This window comes from Myxocyprinus asiaticus, chromosome 33 (assembly GCF_019703515.2).
Source record: "Myxocyprinus asiaticus isolate MX2 ecotype Aquarium Trade chromosome 33, UBuf_Myxa_2, whole genome shotgun sequence".
NCBI lineage: Eukaryota > Metazoa > Chordata > Actinopteri > Cypriniformes > Catostomidae > Myxocyprinus > Myxocyprinus asiaticus.
In genome coordinates, this window is record NC_059376.1 from 4893378 (window position 1) to 4919093 (window position 25716).

At 40.9% G+C, this 25716-nt stretch overlaps 1 protein-coding gene across 1 annotated transcript in view; it reads right to left on the reverse strand.

The window, feature by feature from the left end:
- Positions 1–25716, reverse strand: part of bsna (bassoon presynaptic cytomatrix protein a) — a 287753-nt gene that overhangs the window by 33968 nt on the left and 228069 nt on the right. The window contains exons 8-11 of the mRNA XM_051670134.1: positions 21951–21959; positions 20801–20888; positions 19122–19253; positions 18650–18706 (exon numbers count right to left, since the gene is read on the reverse strand). Coding sequence (XP_051526094.1) covers positions 18666–18706; positions 19122–19253; positions 20801–20888; positions 21951–21959 — 270 coding nt within the window. The 3' untranslated portion in view covers positions 18650–18665. The remainder of the gene's footprint in view (positions 1–18649; positions 18707–19121; positions 19254–20800; positions 20889–21950; positions 21960–25716) is intronic.

Genomic DNA, 25716 nt, shown 5'->3' on the forward strand with positions numbered 1-25716 from the left:
TTAAACCGCGCAACACGAGAGCAGAGCGGGACCGGCCCTCCTGCGCAGCATATCCACTGGCCACAGCACAAGAGCCAAGTGGAACCTGCCCTCCTGCGCAACTTTCTTCTGTAAATGTTCAGTTCTAATGAACTTTAATGGAAAATGTTAATTCAAGTCTTAAGATCCTGATGAAAGAGAAATATCAGTTAAGAAGTCTGTGACGAGGAGGAGGGCGTGGCCGGTCCGTGAGGATGCACACCCGGCACTGAGTTGCCTAATCAGCGGGAGAGAGATAAAGGAAGAGCCAGGGATGCCAGAGAGAGGGAGAGAGAAACACACGCGGCTGCTCTGTGTGTGTGTGTTTATGTTGCTGTGTTTTCAGTTTGATGTTCCGTCTGATTAAAGTTTATTGAATGGGGGGACCTAGGTAGCTCAATGGTAAAGACGCTGGCTACCACTCCTGGAGTTCGCTGGTTCGAATCCCAGGGCATGCTGAGTGACTCCAGCCGGGTCTCCTAAGCAACCAAAATTGGCCGGGTTGCTAGGGAGGGTAGAGTCACACGGGGTAACCTCCTCGTGATCGCTATAAGGTGGTTTGCTCTCAGTGGGGCATGTGGTGAGTTGGGCGTGGTTGTCGTGGTGGGTGGCGTGAAGCCTCCACATGCGCTGTGCGCAGTGATAAGATGTGCGAGTAGATGGTCTCAGATGCAGAGGCAGCTGGAATCCATCCTCTGCCACCTGGACTGAGGTGAGTCACTACACCATCACAAGGACTTAGTGTGTACATTGGGAACTGGACATTCCAAATTGGGAGAAAAAAAAAAAAAAGTTCATTGAGTGTGGATCTGGTCATTGCCTAACATAGATTACTGTTGTTAATATAAGTAAATTCACATAAGCCTCCCAACTGATGCCATTAGTGACATAAGTTCTGATAAGATGATCACCTGCAACCATGGTTACACCAGTACTCCTCAAACCATCAGATTCATCCAAGCAGAAGAGCAGAGCTGAAGCCCGAATCATGTAATTACCAAAACAATGTTCCTCTGCAAGTAACTTGCAGTTTTATGCTCCAGCTGCTAGAGGGCCAAAAGTTATAGTGTAGCTTTAAACAAGCACCATTTATTTATGTCGCCAGTCAGAGATCACTATACTTTTAATAATGTTAAAGAGGTGTGTGAACTTGCAAAAATGATTTTAGACACAATATGCTCTGGTCGTGGTGATGAGGTTTATAGTTGATTATTGTTACTTAATGGCTGGATGTCTGAGTGGTGTGTGGAGAATAGCATAGGACTTATAGACAATTGGATTAACTTTAAGATTAATGATTAAGTGCCTATGAATTTCAATTTGGGATGGAATTCATAGACAATCATTAATCTTATAGTTCATACAAAATCCTTCAGTTTAAACACTGGGCACCAACATCTACTCAGTTTACTTAAAAAAAGACTTGTATTACGCATAGATGACTAGCACTGGTGTTGTATTCATGCTGTTTAGCCAGAGGGGAATACCCCTCAGGTACTGACAATTAACATTTGCCATGTTGACAATGACAAGATGTTTGAGGTAAAATTTCTAAACTTTAGGCTAAATATTTTCTGAATAAATGAGCAAAAACCGACAAGTGTTTTCTCCCTGCTCTCCCCCTTCCCTGCTAAACTTTTGCAGCCATGTCACTTGACATTTATAACTTTGTAGAAAAAATAAAAATAAAGACATTTCTGGTTTGGGAAATAAACACCATATGACAAAAACACTGTACTCAACCAGCTACTCCAGGTAAAGCATACACACACACACACACACACACACACACACTGACATGGACAGTGGAAAGCATCCAGTAGTTAAACATAGCTGCGAGCAGCAATGAGGGGCCCAAGCACCATGGGTCAATTTCCACCTGTTGGCTTTGGAAAACAATGCAAGGTGGACACAGCAACAACTCAACATTAATGTAAACTTGGACCCTAATCATACAGTGAGTAATAGATATATGCCACCATTCCAGTTTGACTACAACTTCACAAAATTTTCCATCAGCAGTGTCTAAACAATTTAAGCAATTTGGGTAAATGTAAGAGAACTTTTTCAATGTCTGTTGAAGGTGCCACAATTCCTGCTGCCAGTTGGTGCTCTATGACCATGACCCACAATGACCCACATCCATGTGATTGGCCCCCAAGAAAAATTATACAACTCAATTTTAATGTAATTCACACAATGGACACAGAAGATATGAGACACTTCCTGTTTCCCTATTTTTGCCATTAATTTAGTGAATCGCCATGGCAACACCATTCAATATTTAAAAATCTGTTCGCAATTTTGCATCTTCGATGTCTTGGTATAATGTTGTCTAAATGTGGTGACAGTCTCATGAATCACCATTCAGAGAATCTATCTATCTATCTATACATTTTTAATTGTAATTTTACATTTTTTGCTAACTGATTCATTTGACATTTTTGCTATAATTTAATATAATTATTTATTGAAAAAAATATGTAGATCTAAAGATTATATTGTAATGAAGATATTTACCATATTTATTTATCCATAAACCAGCTTTAAATTAAATTAACAAATGTAATTCATGGCATTAGGTGTTACGGTAGTCTAAGTAGATTTTAATATGAGCACAGAAGTCATTTAGGTTTGTAATTTTGTTGCAATTCTGTTGTTGCATTTTTTTCTCTGTGCACTGTCAAAATAAATGAAGTACATTAACTTTAGTCTGCATTCGTTATTCATACGCACAACTGTTTAAATAGCCTCTAAATTAATGTAGGGCAAATGAGGACATCAGTTAGTCTACATGTTTGCCTGTAGAATAATTATTAAAAGCATAAATTACCGACACTCAGACCTGACGCCATGCGAAGGGCAGACGTGTGAGAGACAGCTTTGTGCACTTTGCTAATTTTTTACATTATTTTCATGATATAATCAGGTGAAATTCGATACACCCAGTTACACATTTACTGTTTGAGGTAAACATGGCAAAGAAGTCAAAATCCTCGGGCTCTGGAGACATTAAAAGACACTTACGGGTTCAAGATGAAAGCCCAGACAGGCCTGTGGACCAGGGACTCAATTTGGATGGCGCGGCGTGAGAAGGAATCCAGCGTCAACTGTCCAACATGTCAGTGATGTTGACGAAGGTACTTGCGGACTTGGAGGATCTCGCTGTAATACGTCGATCGATTACGGCGATGGAAAAAAATTCTCTGAGCTAGTCACAAGAGTGACAGATGTTGAAAAATGAATCAATTATTTGGAGTCATCAGAGAGGGAATTAGCCGCTAATCCGCCTGTGACCAAAGTTGATTTGGAACTTGTTCTTGAAAAGCTTGAAGATCTTGAGAATAGAAGCCGCAGGAATAACATTCGAATTGTTGGAATTCCTGAGCATGAGGTGGGCAGAGATATGGTGAAATTCTTAGACAAGCTTTTCCGGAGTCTGCTTGACATAACAGGCCACAAGCTGGAAATCGAGCAAGCTCACAGAGTCCCAGCTCACAGATCTGCTGAGGGAGAAAGGCCACAATCGATTCTGGCCAAATTTTTTAGATCATCCGATAAAGATCTTGTGTTGCGCCAGGCGAGGAGCAAAGGAAAGCTTTCTAGGAAGAATTACAATATTTTCTTGTTCCCGGACTTTGCGAACTCGACAAGAGAGAAACGCGATCAGTTTAAGGAATGCAAGAAACTCTTACATCAGCGGAAGATCACTTATGCTCTGATGTTTCTGGCCAGACTGAGAATAAACACCAAGGATGGCAGCAAAGTATTTACTTGTCCCAATCAGGCAATGTCTTTTATTGAAACAATGGGTGAGAACCATTGGGTGTTTTTCTTGTGAGTGGATTGACTCATTGTACATACTCTGGCTTTCGGAGGAAGCTGGGCACCATTTTTGTTTCTTTTTGTGTTGGCTCCGCCGAGCGGCTGGAGTTTGTTTTGTTTTGTGGATTAACACTTTTCCTTAAAGAAACTTTTGCATTGACGGAAGATCACTTTTACAATGAAGTTCCCGGGCAGATTGAGAATAGACACTATGGATGACAGCAAAATATCTACATGCCCATACAAAGGATGTCTTTTATAAAGTTGGCGGACTATGTAAATCATGGGATATACTTTTATGCGGCCTCCGAGTGAATTGACAATTGACCATCCGAGGAACCGGGATGCGTGTTTCGTTTCCTTTTGTGCTGTTGGAGCTTGTTTCGTTACACTACTTCGGGACAGGTATGGATGAACCTGTCAGTTCCTTGTGCTTATGCCTCCTGTTGGCTGGAGTATGATTTGTGGAGTATTTTCGTGGGACATTGGAATGATTATGTCATCTGCTGCACTCATCAGCTGGCTCACTGAAGATTCGTTTGTCTGACCGAGGAAACTAAATGGCTTTATATTGGCTGGAATTTGTTTTGTGAAGGAACACACCTTTGAGACGTTCTTTGTGTTTATTCTGCCTATTGACTGGGGTATGTTTTACAAAATATTTGATGTTATGTAATTTTGACTTACAAATTTGTGAGGCAAAATTGAGCAATCTGATGGCAAAGTTGTCGCGGGGGCTCTCGTAGGCGTACATGGACTCTTTGAGTTTAGAGGGATTGACGCCGGTTGGCGCTGTCGTGTGCGGGGCTAATGAGCACGTTTTTCTTTTTTCTGTTTGTTTTGTTCGGGGTTTTATTGTTGCATTTATGTTGAAATATGGTCTTCATAATTTTGTTTTTGGCACACAATTTATTTTTTCTATTATATCAAAATGTCAAATGTTAATATGAGTGTCGGGCTTTACTGGTTGTTTAGATCAGTGTTACTATCAGAAATAATTAATAATTATTTCTGTAGTTATTAATCAATATTTAAATTAATTAATTGGATCTAACTCATTAAAACCTCATATGGGGCTCCAGTAAATGTAGTGTGCTACGTTTAGGAGCAAGTTTGGTTATTAGCAATAATTAATAATTATCAAAGATAATTATTAATTATTAAAATCAATAGAACATTGATGAGAACATTAATTAAAATTAACACTAGCTTATTGATCATTCAAATTCAATCAAAGATAATTATCAATTATCAAAAATCAATAGAATATTAATAAGGATTAACATTGACGGGGCACCACCCTAGAGTTAGGGACTAATAACCAAATAGTAAAACAGTCTCAATATTAGATTGTTTTCTTAGGAAAATCGACATCCGAAGAATATCGATTTTCGGGGAAAAAAAACAATGAATGAAGGTTTGAATCCGAGCACTGACATCCCGTCAGCATGACACAGGCATATGTAAAACAAACCAAAACACTTCTCTTTGTAATATAAACAAAGTTTATTTATGCATTAATATCAATTAATAATTAATACAATGCAGTCAATAACCTTCCGACTTACAACTACAAACTAAACAGTGATATGATTAGATGTGGAAATAAAAATAATCCTATAACACATAAGGTGTGTGTGTGACAGTGTGTGTGTGTGTGTGTCAGTGTGGTTAGTGAGAGAGAGAGAGAGCGAGAGAGAGAGAGAGATTATTAAGTGACAGCCCGAAAGCTGATTTCACGATAGCTGGAGATAAAGCAGCCGTGTTCATCACTCAGAGACGCAGTTTTACGAGTGGGGCTCGTAAAAGTCCTGCGTTATTTGACTCTAATGGATGAACTCAGTTTCTGTCTCACCCGCAATGGCGAAAATGCACAACAATCCAATCTGGTTGGACCACAATACAGCAAAACAAATTTGTGATAATTAATACCCTGAGTATTAATAATGAGCGGACATGGCGATCCGTAAACTGTACAAGCAAAAACCTTGAAACACAAGAATAACATGCTGTAATATTCTATCTCTGCCCAGACGTAACCTCTTACTTGAATCGCATGAGGACACAGGTAGAATGTGTTTTCCTCCGTCCTTTAACCTTGACCCGGTTCCTTGAGGCTCGTGTGATGATGGGAGGCCGTTTCCTCGCGCTGTCGGCGGGCGGTACGGCTGTTGATTGTCGGCGGGCGGTAAAGCTGTTGATTCTCGGCGGGCTGGCGGAGAACTCAGAAATGTCGACTTGATTGAAGATGGAAGAGAAATCTTTAATCTCTTCACTTCTGTAGGCCAACGGATGAAGATGCGAATTGCTCGGGGGTCTCCTTCGGATCCGTTAGAGTGTTCGGTTGAACACAGAGTAATCTCAACTCGTCCAGCGAGATGGAGATTGTATGGCTACAGTTTCAAGTCGGACATTACTCCCTTGATGCCACGAGGTTGCATCAGAGAGCAGCAAAAGCTACGTCTTTATTCGGTGAACGAAGTCGCTGGAAGCAAAATCTTTTAGCATTTCAGAATTATTTGAACTCCTGATGATGTCATGTTTGAGGGACGTTCTGTTGTGTGCCTCATTCAATAGGAGTCGAGAGTTCGATCCTCGAGCAAGGCTTCCTGGATTTGTAATCTGTTTTGGACTCCCTTTGTTTGATTTTGGCGCGATTTTTATCAGTAAAATTTACGACGTGGAATGTGTGGGGGCTGAGTTAGGTTTTACGACTGTTAGGCCTGCCTTTGTCTTCTATCTGAATACATGAGGCCCAACATGAGTGTACTATCTCTCTCCACATGGAATGTGAATGGGTTGGGGCACCCCAAAAAAAGAAAGAAGGTTATTTCTTTTCTTAAACGTAAGAAATATAATATAGTGTTTCTTCAAGAAACGCATCTTTCCCTGCAGAAAGCTGAAAAATTTGGGAAGATATGGGGTGGACATGTTTTCTTTAGTGTTGGCTCAAGTAAGAGCAAGGGAGTCATTATGTTGGTAAATAAACATTTACAATTCAAATGTCTCAAACAGTTTAATGACAAATTAGGAAGAGTCATTATTGTTTTAGCAGAAATTCAGAGGCAAAGGTTGATTTTGGCTAATATTTATGCACCTAACGCTGATGATCAGGGCATTTTATAGATCTTGAAGGGAGGTTGCAAGCCACTGGCACCCCTCATGATATAATTTTGGGAGGAGACTTTAATCTTTTGATGGACTCAGTCCTTGATCATAGTGAAGCAAAAGTGTATAAGCCCTTTGAACCTATCTGGTAGAGACTATAAATTTTTTTCATCAGTCCATAAGATTTATTCTAGAATAGATTTTTTTTAATATCCAAATCCCTCATTTCATCTGTTGTTGATTGCTCAATTGGAAACATTTTAGTCTTGGATCACACCCTGGTGAGTTTAGAGGTGTTGCCACATATAGAGAAAAAGAAATTATATAGTTGGCACCTTAATGTATCCCTTTTGCAAAATCCTGATGTCCAACAAATGTTAAAGACTGAAATCAATGTTTACAGGTGCATCTCAATAAATTAGAATGTCGTGGAAAAGTTCATTTATTTCAGTAATTCAACTCAAATTGTGAAACTTGTGTATTAAATAAATTCAATGCACACAGACTGAAGTAGTTTAAGTCTTTGGTTCTTTTAATTGTGATGATTTTGGCTCACATTTAACAAAAACCCACCAATTCACTATCTCAAAAAATTAGAATACATCATAAGACCAATAAAAAAAACATTTTTAGTGAATTGTTGGCCTTCTGGAAAGTATGTTCATTTACTGTATATGTACTCAATACTTGGTAGGGGCTCCTTTTGCTTTAATTACTGCCTCAATTCGGCGTGGCATGGAGGTGATCAGTTTGTGGCACTGCTGAGGTGGTATGGAAGCCCAGGTTTCTTTGACAGTGGCCTTCAGCTCATCTGCATTTTTTGGTCTCTCGTTTCTCATTTTCCTCTTGACAATACCCCATAGATTCTCTATGGGGTTCAGGTCTGGTGAGTTTGCTGGCCAGTCAAGCACACCAACACCATGGTCATTTAACCAACTTTTGGTGCTTTTGGCAGTGTGGGCAGGTGCCAAATCCTGCTGGAAAATGAAATCAGCATCTTTAAAAAGCTAGTCAGCAGAAGGAAGCATGAAGTGCTCCAAAATTTCTTGGTAAATGGGTGCAGTGACTTTGGTTTTCAAAAAACATAATGGACCAACACCAGCAGATGATATTGCACCCCAAATCATCACAGACTGTGGAAACTTAACACTGGACTTCAAGCAACTTGGGCTATGAGCTTCTCCACCCTTCCTCCAGACTCTAGGACCTTGGTTTCCAAATGAAATACAAAACTTGCTCTCATCTGAAAAGAGGACTTTGGACCACTGGGCAACAGTCCAGTTCTTCTTCTCCTTAGCCCAGGTAAGACACCTCTGATGTTGTCTGTGGTTCAGGAGTGGCTTAACAAGAGGAATACGACAACTGTAGCCAAATTCCTTGACACGTCTGTGTGTGGTGGCTCTTGATGCCTTGACCCCAGCCTCAGTCCATTCCTTGTGAAGTTCACCCAAATTCTTGAATCGATTTTGCTTGACAATCCTCATAAAGCTGCGGTTCTCTCGGTTGGTTGTTCATCTTTTTCTTCCACACTTTTTCCTTCCACTCAACTTTGTTAACATGCTTGGATACAGCACTCTGTGAACAGCCAGCTTCTTTGGCAATGAATGTTTGTGGCTTACCCTCCTTGTGAAGGGTGTCAGTGATTGTCTTCTGGACAACTGTCAGATCAGCAGTCTTCTCGATGATTGTGTAGCCTAGTGAACCAAACTGAGAGACCATTTTGAAGGCTCAGGAAACCTTTGCAGGTGTTTTGAGTTGATTAGCTGATTGGCATGTCACCATATTCTAATTTTTTGAGATAGTGAATTGGTGGGTTTTTGTTAAATGTGAGCCAAAATCATCACAATTAAAAGAACCAAAGACTTAAACTACTTCAGTCTGTGTGCATTGAATTTATTTAATACACGAGTTTCACAATTTGAGTTGAATTACTGAAATAAATGAACTTTTCCACGACATTCTAATTTATTGAGATGCACCTGTATATGGAGACCAACTGGTCCTCGGTATCCTCTGTGGGCATGGCTTGGGAGGCACTTAAGGCGTTTCTTAGGGGTCGGATCATACAGTATGCCTCATTCATCAAAAAATCCAAAGCACGAGAACTCGTGGAGTAGGAAGGAAATATTAAAAGTGCAGAGGCAGAGCTGAAGCGCCGTATGTCATCTGATGGCCTCAGAGAATTGACCCGATTGAAATATAGATATAATACTACTTTGTCAAAGAAAGTGGAGTTTTGGTTATTCAGGGTAAGACAGTCATACTTTGAGTCGGGGGACAAAGCAGGGAAGCTTTTGGCTAGATATATAAAGCAGAGAGAGTCTCTTTCTTTCGTTCCCTCAGTGAAATCTGCTGGTGGTGAAATTTTTACCTCAGCCATTGATATTAATAATGCCTTTTAAAGAGTTCTATCTTGATCTTTATAGTTCCACGTCTTCGTCTACTGATGAAGATATTAGAAACTTTGTGGAACAATTAGATCTTCCTAAACTGAAGACTGAGCAAAAAAACGCTCTTGATTCTGAGATAACCTTGGAGGAGCTTGACGAGGTAATTAAGTCCCTTCCTACTGGCAAGGCTCTGGGGCCAGATGGTTTTGTTGCAGATTTTTTTAGATCCTATGCTACAGAACTGGCTCCACTTTTGTTAGAAGTTTATGCTGAATCATTAAAGAATGGAAAGCTTCTTCCAACCATGACACAAGCCCAGATCAGTCTGATTCTTAAAAAGGACAAAGATCCAAGCGAGTGTAAAAGTTAACGTCCAATCTCCCTGATCCAACTAAATGTAAAAATGCTGTCAAAAATTTTGGCTAACCGATTAAGTAAAGTTATGACATCACTTATACATATAGATCAGGTGGGGTTTATTCGGGGCCGTAGCTCTTCTGATAACATCAGGCGTCTCATCAATATCATGTGGTCAGTAGCGAATGATCAGTCTCCGGTCACTGCCATCTCACTTGACGCCGAAAATGCGTTTGATATGGAAGAATGGGATTATCTTTTTAAGATTTTGGAAATGTATGGGTTCGGGAGTACATTTATTGGTTGGATTAATTTACTTTATAGACACCCTGTAGCAGCGGTACAAATAAATGTATTAATTTCAGATTATTTTACTCTGGATAGGGGCACTCGGCAGGGTTGCCCTCTTTCCCCATTATTGTTCTGTCTTGCCCTGGAACCATTAGCTGCCACGATAAGAAAGGAGGATGATTTTCCAGGGGTGGTTGCGGGAGGTGTGGTGCATAAGCTTCTGCTTTACGCAGATGATATTTTATTATTTGTCTCTGAACCTACTAGATCTATGCCTTGCCTCCACAGAATTATAAATTCCTTTTCCAAGCACTCAGGATACAAAGTCAATTGGTCTAAATCCGAAGCTTTGGCTCTGACAGCGTACTGTCCAGTAACGGCTTTCCAGCCGAACGCCTTCCAGTGACCCAAACAAGGCATTAAGTATTTGGGGATTTTTTTCCCAGCAAATTTGTCTGATTTAGTTAGTGTTAATTTGACCCTTTAATAAAAAGGTTTTCGAGCGATGTGGGCAGGTGGGCTTCATCACATTTATCGATGATTGGAAAGGTTAATGTTATTAAAATGAATTGTATTCCAAAATTTAACTACCTGCTACAATCTCTCCCTGTAGATGTCCCCCTCTCTTATTTCAAGCAATTTGACAGCATAGCGAAGTCCTTCATTTGGAATTGTAAGCGTGCCAGGTTCGATTTCATTAAGTTACATAGGCCGATAGACAAAGGTGGGCTAGGCCTACCCAAGATTTTGTTTAATTACTATGCATTCAGTCTCAGGCATTTGGCTCATTGGTCACTTCCACCTGAGAGAGCCCCTCCCTGATTTGTTATTGAACAGGCAGTTCTTGCCCCTTCGCCATTACAAAGCATCTCTATTAAACTAATCGGAAAAGTGAAGTTACACCCCGCTATTTCGCATTTACACTCGGTATGGACTAAAGTGTCCAGATTGTTTAAATTGGACACTTATTTAAATGTTGCCTCGAGCATATGGCAGAACCCAAGACTGTGTATTGGCAAGTCCCCTTTCTGCTGGCCAGAGTGGATTGTGAGGGGGGTTGTTACACTCGGTGACCTATATGAAAGTGGAGTGTTGAGATCATTTGAAAACTTGGTCCAACATTTTGGGATCCCCAGACTTCAGTTTTATAGGTATTTACAACTGCACCACCTGCTTTGTACTATTTTTGGGAGTAGCACACCCCCCCCTAAGGAGGCAGATGTTTTGGGAGAGGTGATTGCGGCTTTTGGAAAAGGTCATGAGGCATCAGTGTATTACTCCCTGTTAATTCAGAGTCTGGGGGACGGAGCCTTAACTTCTCTAAAGAGAGTTTGGGAGAAAGATTTCAACTTGGCATTGGAGGAAGGAGTGTGGGCTAAGATTCTTAAAAACATTAAGTCTGCATCTAGAGATGCAAGGGTGCGTCTTATACAATTCAAAATTTTGCATACATTTTATTGGACCCCCCTCTAGACTGTATAGGCTTAGTCTTAAAGACACACCCACCTGCTGGAGATGCCAGTCGGAGGATGGAGACATGGCCCATGTTTTTTGGTGGTGTGTCAAGATCCAGAAATTCTGGTCGAAGGCTCAGACGTGGTTGGCACTCGGTTTTCGTTTTACCCGAGATGGGTTTAATGTTGATTTTATATATATAAATGTTTTGCATTTCATTGTTATTGTATGATTTAATAAAAAAAATTATAAAAAAAAAAAAAAAAGCATAAATTACCAACTGGTTACCAACAAACAACTATTTGTCATGGTTCCGGCATTTGTGCCGGTTCATACTGTTGTTTGTTTTTCTCTCTCCCTCGTGTCTCACAGGTGGAGCCGGCACGCAATCAGCGTTTCCATGGGAACGGTGATCGATCTCGTGGAGATGCTGATCACAGCAATGATTTACTCGCCTTTTACCATCTGCTTCACTCTGATTGCACTCCCTACTTATTCCTTGTGTGTCACCTCATTATTTGCCTGTTTATGGTTAACTGTCATGTTAATTGTGTCTCTCGTGTAGTTGGAGCATGCTCGTGTGTCTGTTGGTTGCGCCTCCATTGAGGAGCTTGCCGTCATCCTCGCCAGTTCTGTGCGCAGTTCATGTGGAGGAGGATTCCTCGGTCTCTGCCCGTGTCTCGGGGACTATATCATCTGGGCTTTGCTTCGCAACACATCAACTTCAATGGATTCTCTTCAGATTGTTCCTGACTTCTACAAAGCACGCACAAATCATACAAACACACCCTTCACTAGCCCATTGTGACTCGCTGGATTTCAGCCTTCTGCAAGATAAGGCGCTGGCGCCAGGTGCGCCTTATCTTGACATTGAGAACATTGTTAATAACCATTGAACTGTCATCTCTGCTTTTGTGTCCTTTGTCCCCTCCATGACACTATTGAACCACGACCTTGCCACAACGTCGTCATGACGGACTGGCACCGCTCCAAAGTTATGTTGTGGCAACAAATACAGAAATTTCACTTTTATGGTTGTCACAACGTAATCAGTTACATTGCCACAACTAAAGTTTGGTCATCAAATTACCGTGTAGTTAGGAAATGGCCATGCAATTTGGATAGCTGGGATTACAAAATGGCTGAATTTGCTGCCCTTAATTATTTTTGTATTATAATTTTCTGCCTCAGAGAATGTAATAAAACTTGTCTAGGCCTTCAGTACAATTCATGCCATTAAGAAAACACAGTTTCACAATGAATAAGACACCATATGCCCATCATACATTACGTGGCAGTCAACTAATAATACCAATTGACATTTTAAAAACACGTTCACGCATGAAAGCCAGAACCAAGGAGCTCTAATACAAAGAAAAAGCTCTCTAATAATATTTGTGATTTCAATTTTGTTTACAATAAATTGTTTCATCAGGGAAGCAGACAAAGAGCTGCTCAGAGCATCTAAAGCTCTGTGTGCGATCCAAGTTGATGCGCAAAGCATGCACCGGACACAGCAACGATAAGGCTGGGTCTGCCTCCTCCCGGGGCAGCGCTTTCAGGCTCACCACCTGATCCCTAAAAGGGGTCGTGGGAATCTTGGGCACATAGCCCGGTCACGGTCTCAGGATCACGTGAGAGTCTTCCGAACTGAACTCTAGGCACTCTTTGCTGACAGAGAACGCTTGCAGGTCCCCGACCCTCTTGATGGAAGTGAGCGCGGTCAGGAGGGCGGTCTTCAATGAGACGGCCTTTAACTCGACTGACTTTAGGGGCTCGAACGGGGCTCTCCGTAGGCCTAAAAGGACCATGAAGAGGTCCCATGAGGGAAAGAGGTGCGGCCTTGGAGGGTTCAACCTCCTGGTGCCTCTCAGGAACCTGATGATCAGGTCGTGCTTACCGAGAGACTTACCTTCAACAGCGTCATGGTGTGCTGCTATAGCTGCTACATAGACCTTGAGAGTGGAGGGGGACAGCCGCCCATCCAACTTCTCTTGCAGGAAGGAAAGGACTGACCTGACTGCACACCTCTGGGGGTTTTCGCTACAGGAAGAACACCACTTAGTGAAGATACGCCACTTCAGGGAATACAGCTACCTTGCAGAAGGAGCTCTGGCCTGAGTGATCGTGTTAACCACTGCGGGCGGTAGACCAGATAGATCTTCTGCGTCCCTTCCAGGGACCAGACATGGAGATTCCAGAGGTCTGGGCGTGGTTGCCAGAGGGTGCCCTGTCCCTGAGAAAGAAGGTCCTTCCTCAGGGGAATTTTCCAGGGAGGTGCTGTCGCGAGTGGCGTGAGGTCCGAGAACCAGGTCTGGGTGGGCCAATACGGAGCCATGAGAATGACCTGCTCCTCGTCCTCCCTGACCTTGCAAAAAACCTGTGCAAGTAGGCTCACTGGGGGAACGTGTATTTGCGCAGCCCTGGGGCCAGCTGTGTGCCAGCGCGTCTGTACTGAGGGGAGTGGGAGGATTCCCGGGAGGCGAACAGGTCTACCTGTGCCTTGCCGAATCGACTCCAAATCAGCTGGACCACCTGGGGGTGGAGTCTCCACTCTCCCTTTGGCATCACCTGCCGCGACAGAGCATCTGCTGTGGCGTTGAGGTTGCCAGGGATATGAGTGGCCCGCAGCGACCTGAGCTGCTGCTGACTCCAGAGGAGGAGGTGATGGGCGAGTTGCGACATGCGACGAAAGCATAAACCACCTTGGCGGTTTATATAAGCCACTGTCATCATGTTGTCCATCCGGACCAACACATGCTTGCCCTGGATCAACGGCAATAGCCTCCGAAGGGCGAGCTGTACTGCCAGCAACTCGAGGCAGTTGATGTGCCAACACAGGTGAGGTCCTGTCCAGGAGCCAGCGGCTGCGTGCCCATTGCACATGGCACCCTGTCTTGGAGGCATCCATCGTAACCACGACGCACATGGACACTTGCTGTATGGGGACTCCAGCCCGCAGGAACACAAGGTCAGTCCAAGGGCTGAAAAGGTGGTGGCAGGCGGGCGTGAGAGCTACGCGATGTGTGCCACGGCGCCATGCGTACCTCGGGACTCGGGTCTGGATCCAGTGCTGAAGCGGTCTCATATGCATCAACCCGAGCAGCGTGACCACCGCTGAGGATGCCATATGCCCCAGGAGCCTCTGAAAGTACTTCAGTGGGACTGACATTTCCCGCCTGGATAAGTACAGGCAGTTCAGCACCGACTGTGTGCGCTCACATGTGAGGCGCGCTATCATTGACACCGAGTCTAACTCCATGCCGAGAAAAGTGATGCTATGAACCGGGGAGAGCTTGCTCTTTTCCCAGTTGACCTGAAGCCCTAAACGCCTGAGGTGCGTGTGCACCAGGTTCCTGTGTGCACACAGTAACTCTCGAGAGTGCGCTATAATCAGCCAGTCATCGAGGTAATTGAGTATGCGAACGCCCACTTCCCTTAACAGGGCAAGGGATGCCTCTGCAGCCTACGTGAAGATGCGAGGGGACAGGGACAAGCCGAAGGGGAGGACCTTGTACTGATATGCCTGACCGTGAGGGTTCCACTCAAGCCCAACACTCGCGGCGGCCCGGGCAAGCATGGTGGTCAGCTCCGTGTCGGCCTCAGACTAGGCTGCCACACCTGAAGGCGGCAGCCCAGTCAAGACCTCAGCATCCGACATCACCAAGGCACTCTCCGATGCAGCGATCGACATCTCATCCAGCTCACGAGCTCCAAAAGGGACATTAGGCTGGCACTGAGGCAAGCTGCCTGTCTCATCCCAGAACTGGAAGGGCGCAAACAAGCATACTAGGGAGTGGGCGGTCCGTGGGGGTTTACCCGGCAGAACCGTACCAGTAAAGCCCCCGAATTGCCTTCAGCGTCAACCAGGATGGCCTTGTACCCGTAGGTAGTAGGACCAGAGGGGGGGACAGCTGAAGTGGCTTTCCCTCGAAAGAAGGAAAGCCGCGACCGCACCGTTGCCATGGTCATGTTCTCGCAATGAGAACATGAACCATCCACGAATGCGACCTCAACATGATTTTGGCCCAGGCACGAGGCAGTGATCGTGACCATCAGAGGCGGAGAGGTAACGACCGCATCCAGGAACTGCACAGAGACAGAAGGGCATCTTTAAAAAGACGCGTCTTTAAAAAGACGTTCAACATCACTGTGCTTGCTCTAATAGAGGAAATATACTCTTTAGAGCAAATAAACTCTTTTAAAGCACTGTTGAAGCGCCCAAGGGCGTAGTCTGCAGTGGAGTGCAGAGTGGAGAGAAAGCCACTGGAATGTGCCATATATCCAACAGCACACACTTCTGAAGAGATGTATGGATCAGTAGTAGTATTCAGCTTGCTGAAATACAACCGCTCGGCTCCGAAGAAAAAATCTGATTGAATCCGCATTCCAGCCTCCCTTTTATACCCGTATGTCGGGGGAGTGGCATGCAAATTCTACTCGCCAATTCTCATTGGCCTTTTCTCAAAGATCTGAAGGTGTCTCGGGCTCTCAAGATCGACCCCTAGTGTCACTACATCGACACGTCGAGTGAGTGACAGAAGGGGAACCAAGTTACCATATGGATACTACAGTAATGCTGTAGTAAAACCATGGTTAATTGTATCAAAACCTTGGTTACTGAAAAAAAAAAAGAAAAATGGTTACTACAGTCGTGGTTACTAATACAATATTACTACAGTAAAGCCATGGTAAGTTTTCATAAGGGTATCATTTATAAATGAGGATTAAAGATCATTATCAATGTTTTAACAACTCTGAATTTAAATAAACCTGTAAAAATTGTCAAACAAGCCCATTATAATACATGTCATGTCTAGGTTTGTCATTACTTAGTGTGTATAACTCCAGATGCTGTTTTTCTGTCATTACCTCAGGAAAGCACTGCTCCCTCTTTGAACGAGCGCTGTGACTGAAAGGGTGAGCGCTGTCTGACTGCTGGTGTATTTTAGCATTTCTGCACATCAAGATGAGCAGAAGAAAAAAGATAGATAGACATCTTTTAGACGGCTTGTTTGTGTTTTTAGATGCCATTTCAAGTTAAAAAGAACTTAAACTGTTAAACGTCTCGAGACAAGACACATACGTTTTGCTCTTTTGTGGCACTGCGTGTAATTTTAGTGCAAAAACAAACGCATTCAAGCATGTGAACGGCATGTAAAATGATTTCAAACACTCCGCTGAAATAAAAACAAAATTTTGAATATTAGCTAATATATAGGACTATGTGATTACACAAACACCGTCAACACAAGTCGCACCAGCTTCTAGCAGAATTAAAACTAATAAACGTATTCAGAGCTGAACACTGTGGCTGTTCACTTGTGAAAAAACTTGGAATCATTTCACAGCTCCCAAAAGCTGTCTTGTTAAATACAAAGAAATGAATATGTCTGCCACTGTATGTCAGTGGATGGGTGTTACACTTTAAAAATAAAATGCAATAAAAGATGCGGGGAGATAAGTGTAGCGGAAACACAGACACATTTACTGACCATTCTATATTTGAAAAAATAAATAAATAAATAAACCCAGCGACCTCCGAAGTTCAGACAGTGACGACCACAAACTCTCCGCTTCAGCAGCAGGAATTTGCATGAGAACATCAGTGAACAAGATGGCACAGCTCACGAACACCCACTGCACAACCCAGCCATGAAACACTCGGTTTATAAAGGAAAGAAACACATTGTGTGCTGGTGCTGCACATTAACAATCAGATCACCTGGTTACCCCACACCTGAGAGTGATTAGAGAGAGAGAGAGAGAGAGAGAGAGAGAGAGAGAGAGAGAGAGAGAGAGAGAGAGATAAAGACAAAACACAAGCTCTACATATACACAAACAATACGGCCGAGAAGGCAATCACAATGAGGGACATATTTCGCTTTTCTATTTCCTGGAAAAGAGCTGCAGAAAAAAACTGCTGACACTAAAACATTGATAACAGCCAAAACAAACATTTATCATGAATTCAAAATAACACATTCCAGCACCGGATCGGCAATCAAAACATACACAGATCAAATGAATCAAACTCCAACTCAAGAACTGAAGTTGTTTAACACATTAAATGAGAAATATAGTTAACTGAAGAACATAGTTACACATACTTCATATACATACCGTACGAAAGAGGGATCCCTTCTAAACAGGACACCAAATATCTTCTGTTATTTTGGGAATCATTCATGGAGCTTGGATGACCTCTATTGGACATTTCTTGTAATTGCCACTCATTATATATACACATTATGACAGTTTTCTATTATTTTTACATTTCAGTTGATATTTTTATTATATTTTATTTATATAAAAATTAAGACATATGTTTATTAACAATAAACTTTAAAAACCAAGCTTGCCAAATACCTCAAAACATGTGAATATGCACAAAAAGTAATGATGAGATTTAATGCATTGCCATGGCAACAGTATTTAGGATATCAAGAATCCCTTCAGAATTTAAAATCTGCACTGTCTTGACATTATTCTAAAATCTTTTGAAACAATTCAGGTTAACATAATAGGGATATTTCAAAGTCTGTTAAAAGTGACACACTTCCTTCCGCCAGTTGGTGGCGCTATGGCCGTGACCCACAATAGCCACATCAATGTGATCAGCCTGCAAGGACAAACATTTGGCTCAATTTTTATGTAAAATCACACCATGCACGCAGACGATATGAGATATTTCCTTATTCCATTTTTTTGACGTTATTTTATCGCTTCGCCATGGCAACTACATTCCATATATCAAAAATCCCTTTGCAATTTAGCATCGTCAATGTCTTGGCATGATGTCACCCACATTTGGTACCTGTAACATAAAATCCCTGGGAGGAGTATATCAATAATCCTTAGAAGAATAATAGGGCCTCGCCCTTTCAGTGCTTGGGCCCTAATAATAATCTTTAGAAGAACAATAGGGCTCCGCACTTTCAGTGCTTGGGCCCTAATAATCCTTAGAAAAACAATAGGGCCTTTGCACTTTCAGTGCTTGGGCCCTAATAATAATCCTTAGAAGAACAATAGGGCTCTCGCACTTTCAGTGCTTGGGCCTAATAATCTTTAGAAGAACAATAGGGTCTTCGCACATTCAGTGCTTTGGCCCTAATAATAATAATAATAATAACAATAATCTTTAGAAGAACAATAGGGCTCTCGCACTTTCAGTGCTTGGGCCCTAAAAAGCAACTGCACCCACCTTCAGTTGTACTACTTCACCACAAGGAGGTGAATTTCTTGCCAAATCCAGAGATGGCTGTCCCGGTTTCAGCAAAACAGAGGTAAAAGAGAAAAATAAGAAACATTTTTAAATATTGGGGTTAACATTGGTTAATAAGAGGGAAAGAAGGGGAGAAAAAGTCTATTTAATTTAATATTTTGCATACCAAGGAAGAAAGGAAAGACTGGGGTTTACAACAAGATGAGGAAAGCGTGTGTAATTGCTTGTTCTAAAAGCCATTCATTTTAGTATGACCCAACTCATACAATTTCACCAACTCATAGGCTACTATTCTCATGACTTTTCATGAGATTAGGTTGACTAAAAACCAATCCATTGTAATTGACCAAAAATATTATACACCTTGGAAACTCAGCTGTGCATAATCAACAAAACAGGATCTTTTTTTTTTTTTTTTTTAAATCTTAACCCACCTCCACTCACTGCTCACCTTCTCCTAATTTGCCAGCCTGCTCGGCAGCCCCTCCAGGCAAAAGTTTAGACAGCATGCTTTCTCCCTCTACACCCGGTTGACCTGCAGCAGCACTGCCTATTCCACCAGGCCTTGGAGCAGCCTTGGAACCTAGAGAATTGCATAGGAGAGTGTTAACTTTACAAGTGACCATTTCAAATACAGAGTAGTCTCAGTCCACGGACCATCCGCAATCAGTTCACTGATTGTCTGATGCATATTGCACGCCAAAAATTAAGCACTTACCAAATTCACAAACTCCAATATGACTGTCAGGAACAAGGAGTCAGGGTGCACCTGTTTTTAACAGTCTGCCCAAAGCAAAGTTGTGTTCACAAGGTACTAGACTGGTACAATGACACCTTCTGAGAAATAACTTATCACTGGATCTGTCAAAGACTGCCTGGTTGGTGGCATTAAATCTTTAAAAGTTACCAAGAGTTTTGTTTTAGGCACTCAGAGGTGAGTGAACTAGATATCCATGATCAAAACTGTAACATATATGGGAGACCTGCGCTAGCTGTCACACAGGGCATTGGTCACAATGGCTATCAGTAGCCTAATGATAAGATTTGGAGTCAAAAGTCCAATTGTGCAAATGTGTGTATATTTGTTTCAAACATCTAGTTCAAAACCTTTTTAAATTAGAATAATTTTTGCGAATTTTACCCTCCCAAGTAAATTTTCACTATCATCATATTTTTGTTATAGATCTTTGGTAAACAAGTGAACTTAATCAAACCACACTGGCATACACTACGGCAAAGATTTTAACTGAAAGTTTTAAAAATATTCTTAGGACAAAATAATTTTTCATGAAAGTCAGGTCAGGGCATGTTGTCATATTTTTTAATGTCATAAATGTATACAATTTATCAGTTACAATATTTGTTGCCCAAAACAATGTTTTGATATTTTTGTCTGTTACTTTTTCCATTTTTGTTGAAGAATTATTTTGTGCCTCGTAATAGTTTTACATCCAGAATTTTGTTGAAAAGCATATAATAGGCTGTCTAATGCGGGCATACATTTAAAGAGTGGTGTAGATTTTATTTTTGGTGGTAGTGATGGGGGTGAAGGGGAAATATGGTATCTCCATGTTCACATTAAACCTACACCACAGGTTTAATGGCAGGTTCCACTATGACATCTTACTCCTTATTGCCCAAAATTCTGGCTACATGAGACTAAATGCATGTATCTAAGAATTGTATAATAGGTAGGTAGGAAGGTAAATAATTGCTTAGTGCCATTTCAGCAGCTAATGCCATTCTCATGGCAAGAACAGTGTTGTTCAAACATTTATCAACAAGTACATAAAGAACTGTAATGTATATATAAATTAAATAAATACAGTGGGGTAAAAACTATGTTAGATGTTTCAAATGTACATGTGATAAAAAATGTAACACTTTTCCAGGTAAAACCTTGCTAAACACATCCTTGTGTGTTTTTTTTTTTTTTTTTATAAAATCATTGCCTACTTGCATCAAAAGCAGGGCAGTCTAGTAAAATATGTTTAAAAGACAGTGGAGTCTTGCAGGAATGACATGATGAATTGCATAATAGGAAGGTGTTATAATAAATTACAGGCAGCACTAAGTTGTTATAGAATCCTTTTTTAAAAGATAATTGGTGTAGAATTTGAGAACATTTACCTATTCCTGTGAGCGGGGGTTGGGCTGTTTTGGCAGGGTGAATGGGGACTGCTTTTGCTCCAATAGCAGTGGCAGGCTCTGGCTTAATCTATTGGAGACAAGACAAATGGTCAATGTAATATTATAAACAATATATAAAAACTCTTTAATATTTTTTGTTCAGTTAAATTAATGTGGTGTTATTATATGCAGTGTTTGTAAGAGAAATAAATACTACACGTGGAAATACGGTGAAACTGTAATGTTTATGTGTGTTTTTGTTCATGTTTTGGAGTTAATGTCTTTTATTTTGAAATTTAGTTCCAGTTTCATGTCATGTGTTTTGTCATGTGATTTCTGTCTTGTAATGTGACCCTCATGTTTCATAAGTTTTGTTCTACTTGTTTATAGTCATGTCTTTTCATTGGTTCATGTTTATGAGTCTTATCTTGTTATCATTTCTGTTTGTTCATTGGTTATCTTGTTACCCATGTCTGTGTATTTAAGCCACCATGTTTGCCTTTGTCTGGGGTCAGGTATTGTTTGTGTAATGTTGGTGCAACTGTGTGTCATTGTTCATGCTATTGGTCTAGTCTAGGCAAGTCATTGTTTATAGTCAAGTCAAGTTTAAGTCAAGTTTAGGTTATGTTCTGGTTTATATTCTGTTTTGTTTTCACTTTGAGTTCATGTTTTTGGATTATTGCACTTTCTCAAATAAAGCTGCACTTGGGTTCACATAATCATTGTCTCGTCCTCACTTGCTCTTGTCTGCCTGTCCTGCCAGCACAACGTTACAGAATTCCTGACCGACAACGATGAACCCAGTAGCTGCACTTATCCATTTTCTTCAGGGAAACTGGCCCATTGAGGTTTATGTTCAGGACTTTTGTGAGCTTTGTCATATGGTGGATTTAATAAGATTGCACTTAAGGACTTTTTTTCAGGCAGGCTTGTGTGAGCCCACCTACTCCCAGATGCTTGGTGGTCGGATAACTCTAACTTTGGCACGATACATTGACTTTGCCCTCCTTCTGAGTTGTTCGGTATTCACTGTTGGAGTAGCAGATGAGAACCTTAACACTCCTACTCCAGTAGCCCCCATGTCAGAGTTGTCCACCGTTATGGCTACCTCAGACACTGAACCAGTGCCCACGTCTGCCATGGTTCCTGCCTTCAGTGGCTCTGCCCCCAGAATCTCAAGCATGCCACGCTGCCTCATCAGTCTTGCCAGGCCACGCTCCACAGCCCACGTCTGTCTCGCCAGGTCACACTCTACAGCCCACGTCTGTCTCGCCAGGCCACGCTCCACAGCCTACGACTGTCTCACCAGCCCACGCTTCACAGCCCACGTCTGTCTCACCAGGCCATGCTCCACAGCCATCCGCCGGATCGCCAGTGGTCTCCAGCTCTGTCTGGCCCCCCGTGGTCTCCAACCCCATCTGGTCCCCTGTGGTCAAGGTCCATTATTGCCCCAAGAACCTCACCCCCCTTCTGCTCCACCCTGTTCTCCCAGCCGTCCACTGGATTGCCAGTGGTCTCCAGCACCGTTTGGAACCCTGTGGTCTCCAGAGCCATCTGGCCCACCCTGGTCTCCAGTGCTGTCTGGCCCCCTGTGGTCTCCAGTTCGTCAAGGTCCATTATTTCCCCAAGAACCCGTGTTTATATAATGTTGATGCTATTAGTCAAGTCTAGTGTAGGTAAGTCAAGTCATTGTTTATAGTCAAGTCAAGTTTATTCAACTCAAGTTTAGTTTATGTTCTGGTTTATATTGTTTTGTTTTCACATTTGTTTTGGATTCACGTTTTTGGATTTATTGTACTTTCTAAAATAAAACTGCTCTTGGGTTCACATCATCATTGTCACATCATTGCTTTCTCCTGTCTGAGATGGTTTAGACTGAATAATCTTACAACAAGAGAATATACCTTCTCACCTATTCATAAATGACATTTGCATATTGATTCTTTTTTAACAAGTAACTGTTATCTCAAACATTTTACCCACCACAACTGAACCCATTATCATCTCTGACCATGCACCAATTACCTTTACTCTTAAAAATGACAGAAAAACCACTCATAGATGGCATATGAATATCTTTACTTCAAGAACACGAATTTGATGAATATTCTAAAAAAAGAGTGGGCAAAATTTTTTTAAATAAACAACACACCAGGTATTTCCTTGTCAACACATTAAGAGACAGCAAATATGGTAATGAGATGGAAAATAATATCATACTCCACATATAAACATATAAAAGAGCAAAAATTAGAAAAAGACCAAGGAGACAAACTAAAAATGTTACACAACACCTACTCACAAAATCCTAAAGTTCAGACACTACTGTAAATGAGTTAAATATAATTAAGAATCAACTTGATATTACACAAAAAGGTAGAATTCCAAAAACATAGACTAAAATCTACACATTTGGAACATAAGTTAGGAAAATATCTAGCCAACCTGCTTAAATGTAACGAAAAGAGAACACTTACTGTATACCTATCATTAAGAACTCAGAAATCAAGGGCCTCCACACCTTTTCTCACTATCAAACAATAAAGCTCCAGGTTTAGACGGTTACCCTCCAGAATTCTATTAACATTTTTGGTCAACTAATTCACACCTGTTCTTAAGGATGACGGCAATTCATTTATCCCACTACATATGAACACATCATTAGTCTCTGTCCTACTCAAATAAAAAAAAATGTAACTGTATACCACATTAATTTCTCAGAGACAAAATATTCAATACCAGTTAAACAATGGGAGAAAGACCCTAACATAACCACAGATAATAATTTCTGGAAACAAATATGAACAAATATATTCAGTTTAAGCAGAAATACTAACAACTAATCCAAAATGAAATCATATATACACACGTAACAACATCAAATGTTTAAAATGGGAATGGCATGGGAATGGGAATTACTTTCATGCATTCTAGTCATGTCCATCTGTCGCCCAATTCTGGAATGTTACTGCAAAATATCACTCTTATTAAAGTGGTCATGACATGAGAAATAACATTTTCCTTGATCTTTTTACATATAAAAGGTCATTGATTGTACTATAAAAACACTAAGTTTCAGAACTGAAAACTCCCACCTTAATAGAAAAAGAGCATTTATTTAAACCAAGCTGAAAAAAACAGCTCTTTGTGGAATTTGTGGAAATTGTGATGTCACAAGGACTAAATACATTTGCATATGACTGCCTCTTCAGCAAGACATCGGCCCTGTCCCAAATGGCACACCTGATGTGGACTTGCAGTCTCAGTCAGACTGTAGGGTGTCCATTTAGAAATATTTGCACTTTGAGGGGTGCTCACGAGCGCCCCCTTTGCGCCCTTTGGCTGAGCTCGCATGAGTGCGAGCTCCACAGCAGACTACTACCCAACAGTCCCCACTGCTGATCCTCTCGACCAATCACAACCGACTGGAGTTTCTGAGCTGGAGAAAAATCATGGCGGACGATGCAATGTCCATCGTGGATTAAATACTGATTTTAATAATGGTTCAAAACTTTGTTTTATTCAGTTTTCCAGAGAAATGGAATCACTCCTATTCCGTTTTTATTAAATAGTTTTTCTTGGGGAAGTTTTACATTCATAAAAGTAAGTAACCTAACACTAAACCTTTGTTATTGTTGTTTCAAAGTGGGTTTTAGAATTATTGTGAGTCTCATTAAAATATCAAAATATCAAGACTTCGCTGCACATAACTGTAGCTTGTAAGATTGTTTATATGTATTGATATAGCAACGTTCAGTCTAACAGTGATATTTATACATGCAGAAGTGTGGCTGTGTGTATTTTATAATGAATACAGTGGGCTGCTGGGTAATTTGGGCCGGCCTGTTGCTGTGCAAGTATCGGCCCGTCCTACAGCGATATATGCGGCCGCCCTGAGCTCCAACATGCCCGTGTAGACCCCATTACCGAGTGAATATTCAAAAAACATTGTAAGGTTAAGTCAATACAATGGCTTTTATTTTGAAATTACTTACACATCATAGCACATTTCTATGTATGCGCATTTACTCCACGTGGACCTCATTATTTGACATACAAATCACAATAATGGTGACAAACAAAGGCAACATATTAAGTATAAGATGAGCTCTGAATAATAACAAAATGACAAATAACTGCAAGTTAGAACAAATACAATAACAGCAGTATATATAAAATCTGCAAACAGTAAAGCTATGAGCAGTACATAGTCATTTGCATAATTTATTCATACTGCAGGGAGCTGAAGTGTGGCTTGCTGAATAATGCTCACGCCTGATAAAAATGCATAAAATAAGTCATGAAAAATATGACTTTGTGGCTATTTGAGTCTTTGAGGCTTACTTTGTTGAAAGGAAACAGCACTTGTCAAAGCATAGGGCTTTTCACTATTTCTTAAAAATAATCTGGGGAAGAAATTAAAACACTGCAGATATAAAGATGCAACAAACTCACTCACAGCAAAGAAAAAAATGCTAAATATCTGCAAAGTTCTATACTTTAAGAGGTATGTTTATTATTACTTTTACATATATTTGTTTATATTTATATATGTACATATTCTTTGTTTTCATTGATTTTTTAAAAATAAATATTTAAACATAGTTATGTGAGTAACTGACATGAAATTTTAAGCATTGTCATCAGTCATACTTTCTTCATCTAACTATTTTAAACAATATTTTATGATCTTGAATAGCTATATATACATATATTTCATATTATTATTATATTTGTAATATATGTAATATGTAATATATGTATATATATTACATATTACATATATTACATATTATTATTATATTTGTTGTTTCCACAACCTCACATTAACTAAGACAATAGTTTATTTGCATTTCTAGAAAAAAGTTGAAAGGTTAAGATCTTTAAATTTTTTTATTCTATTTTTCTTTTATTAT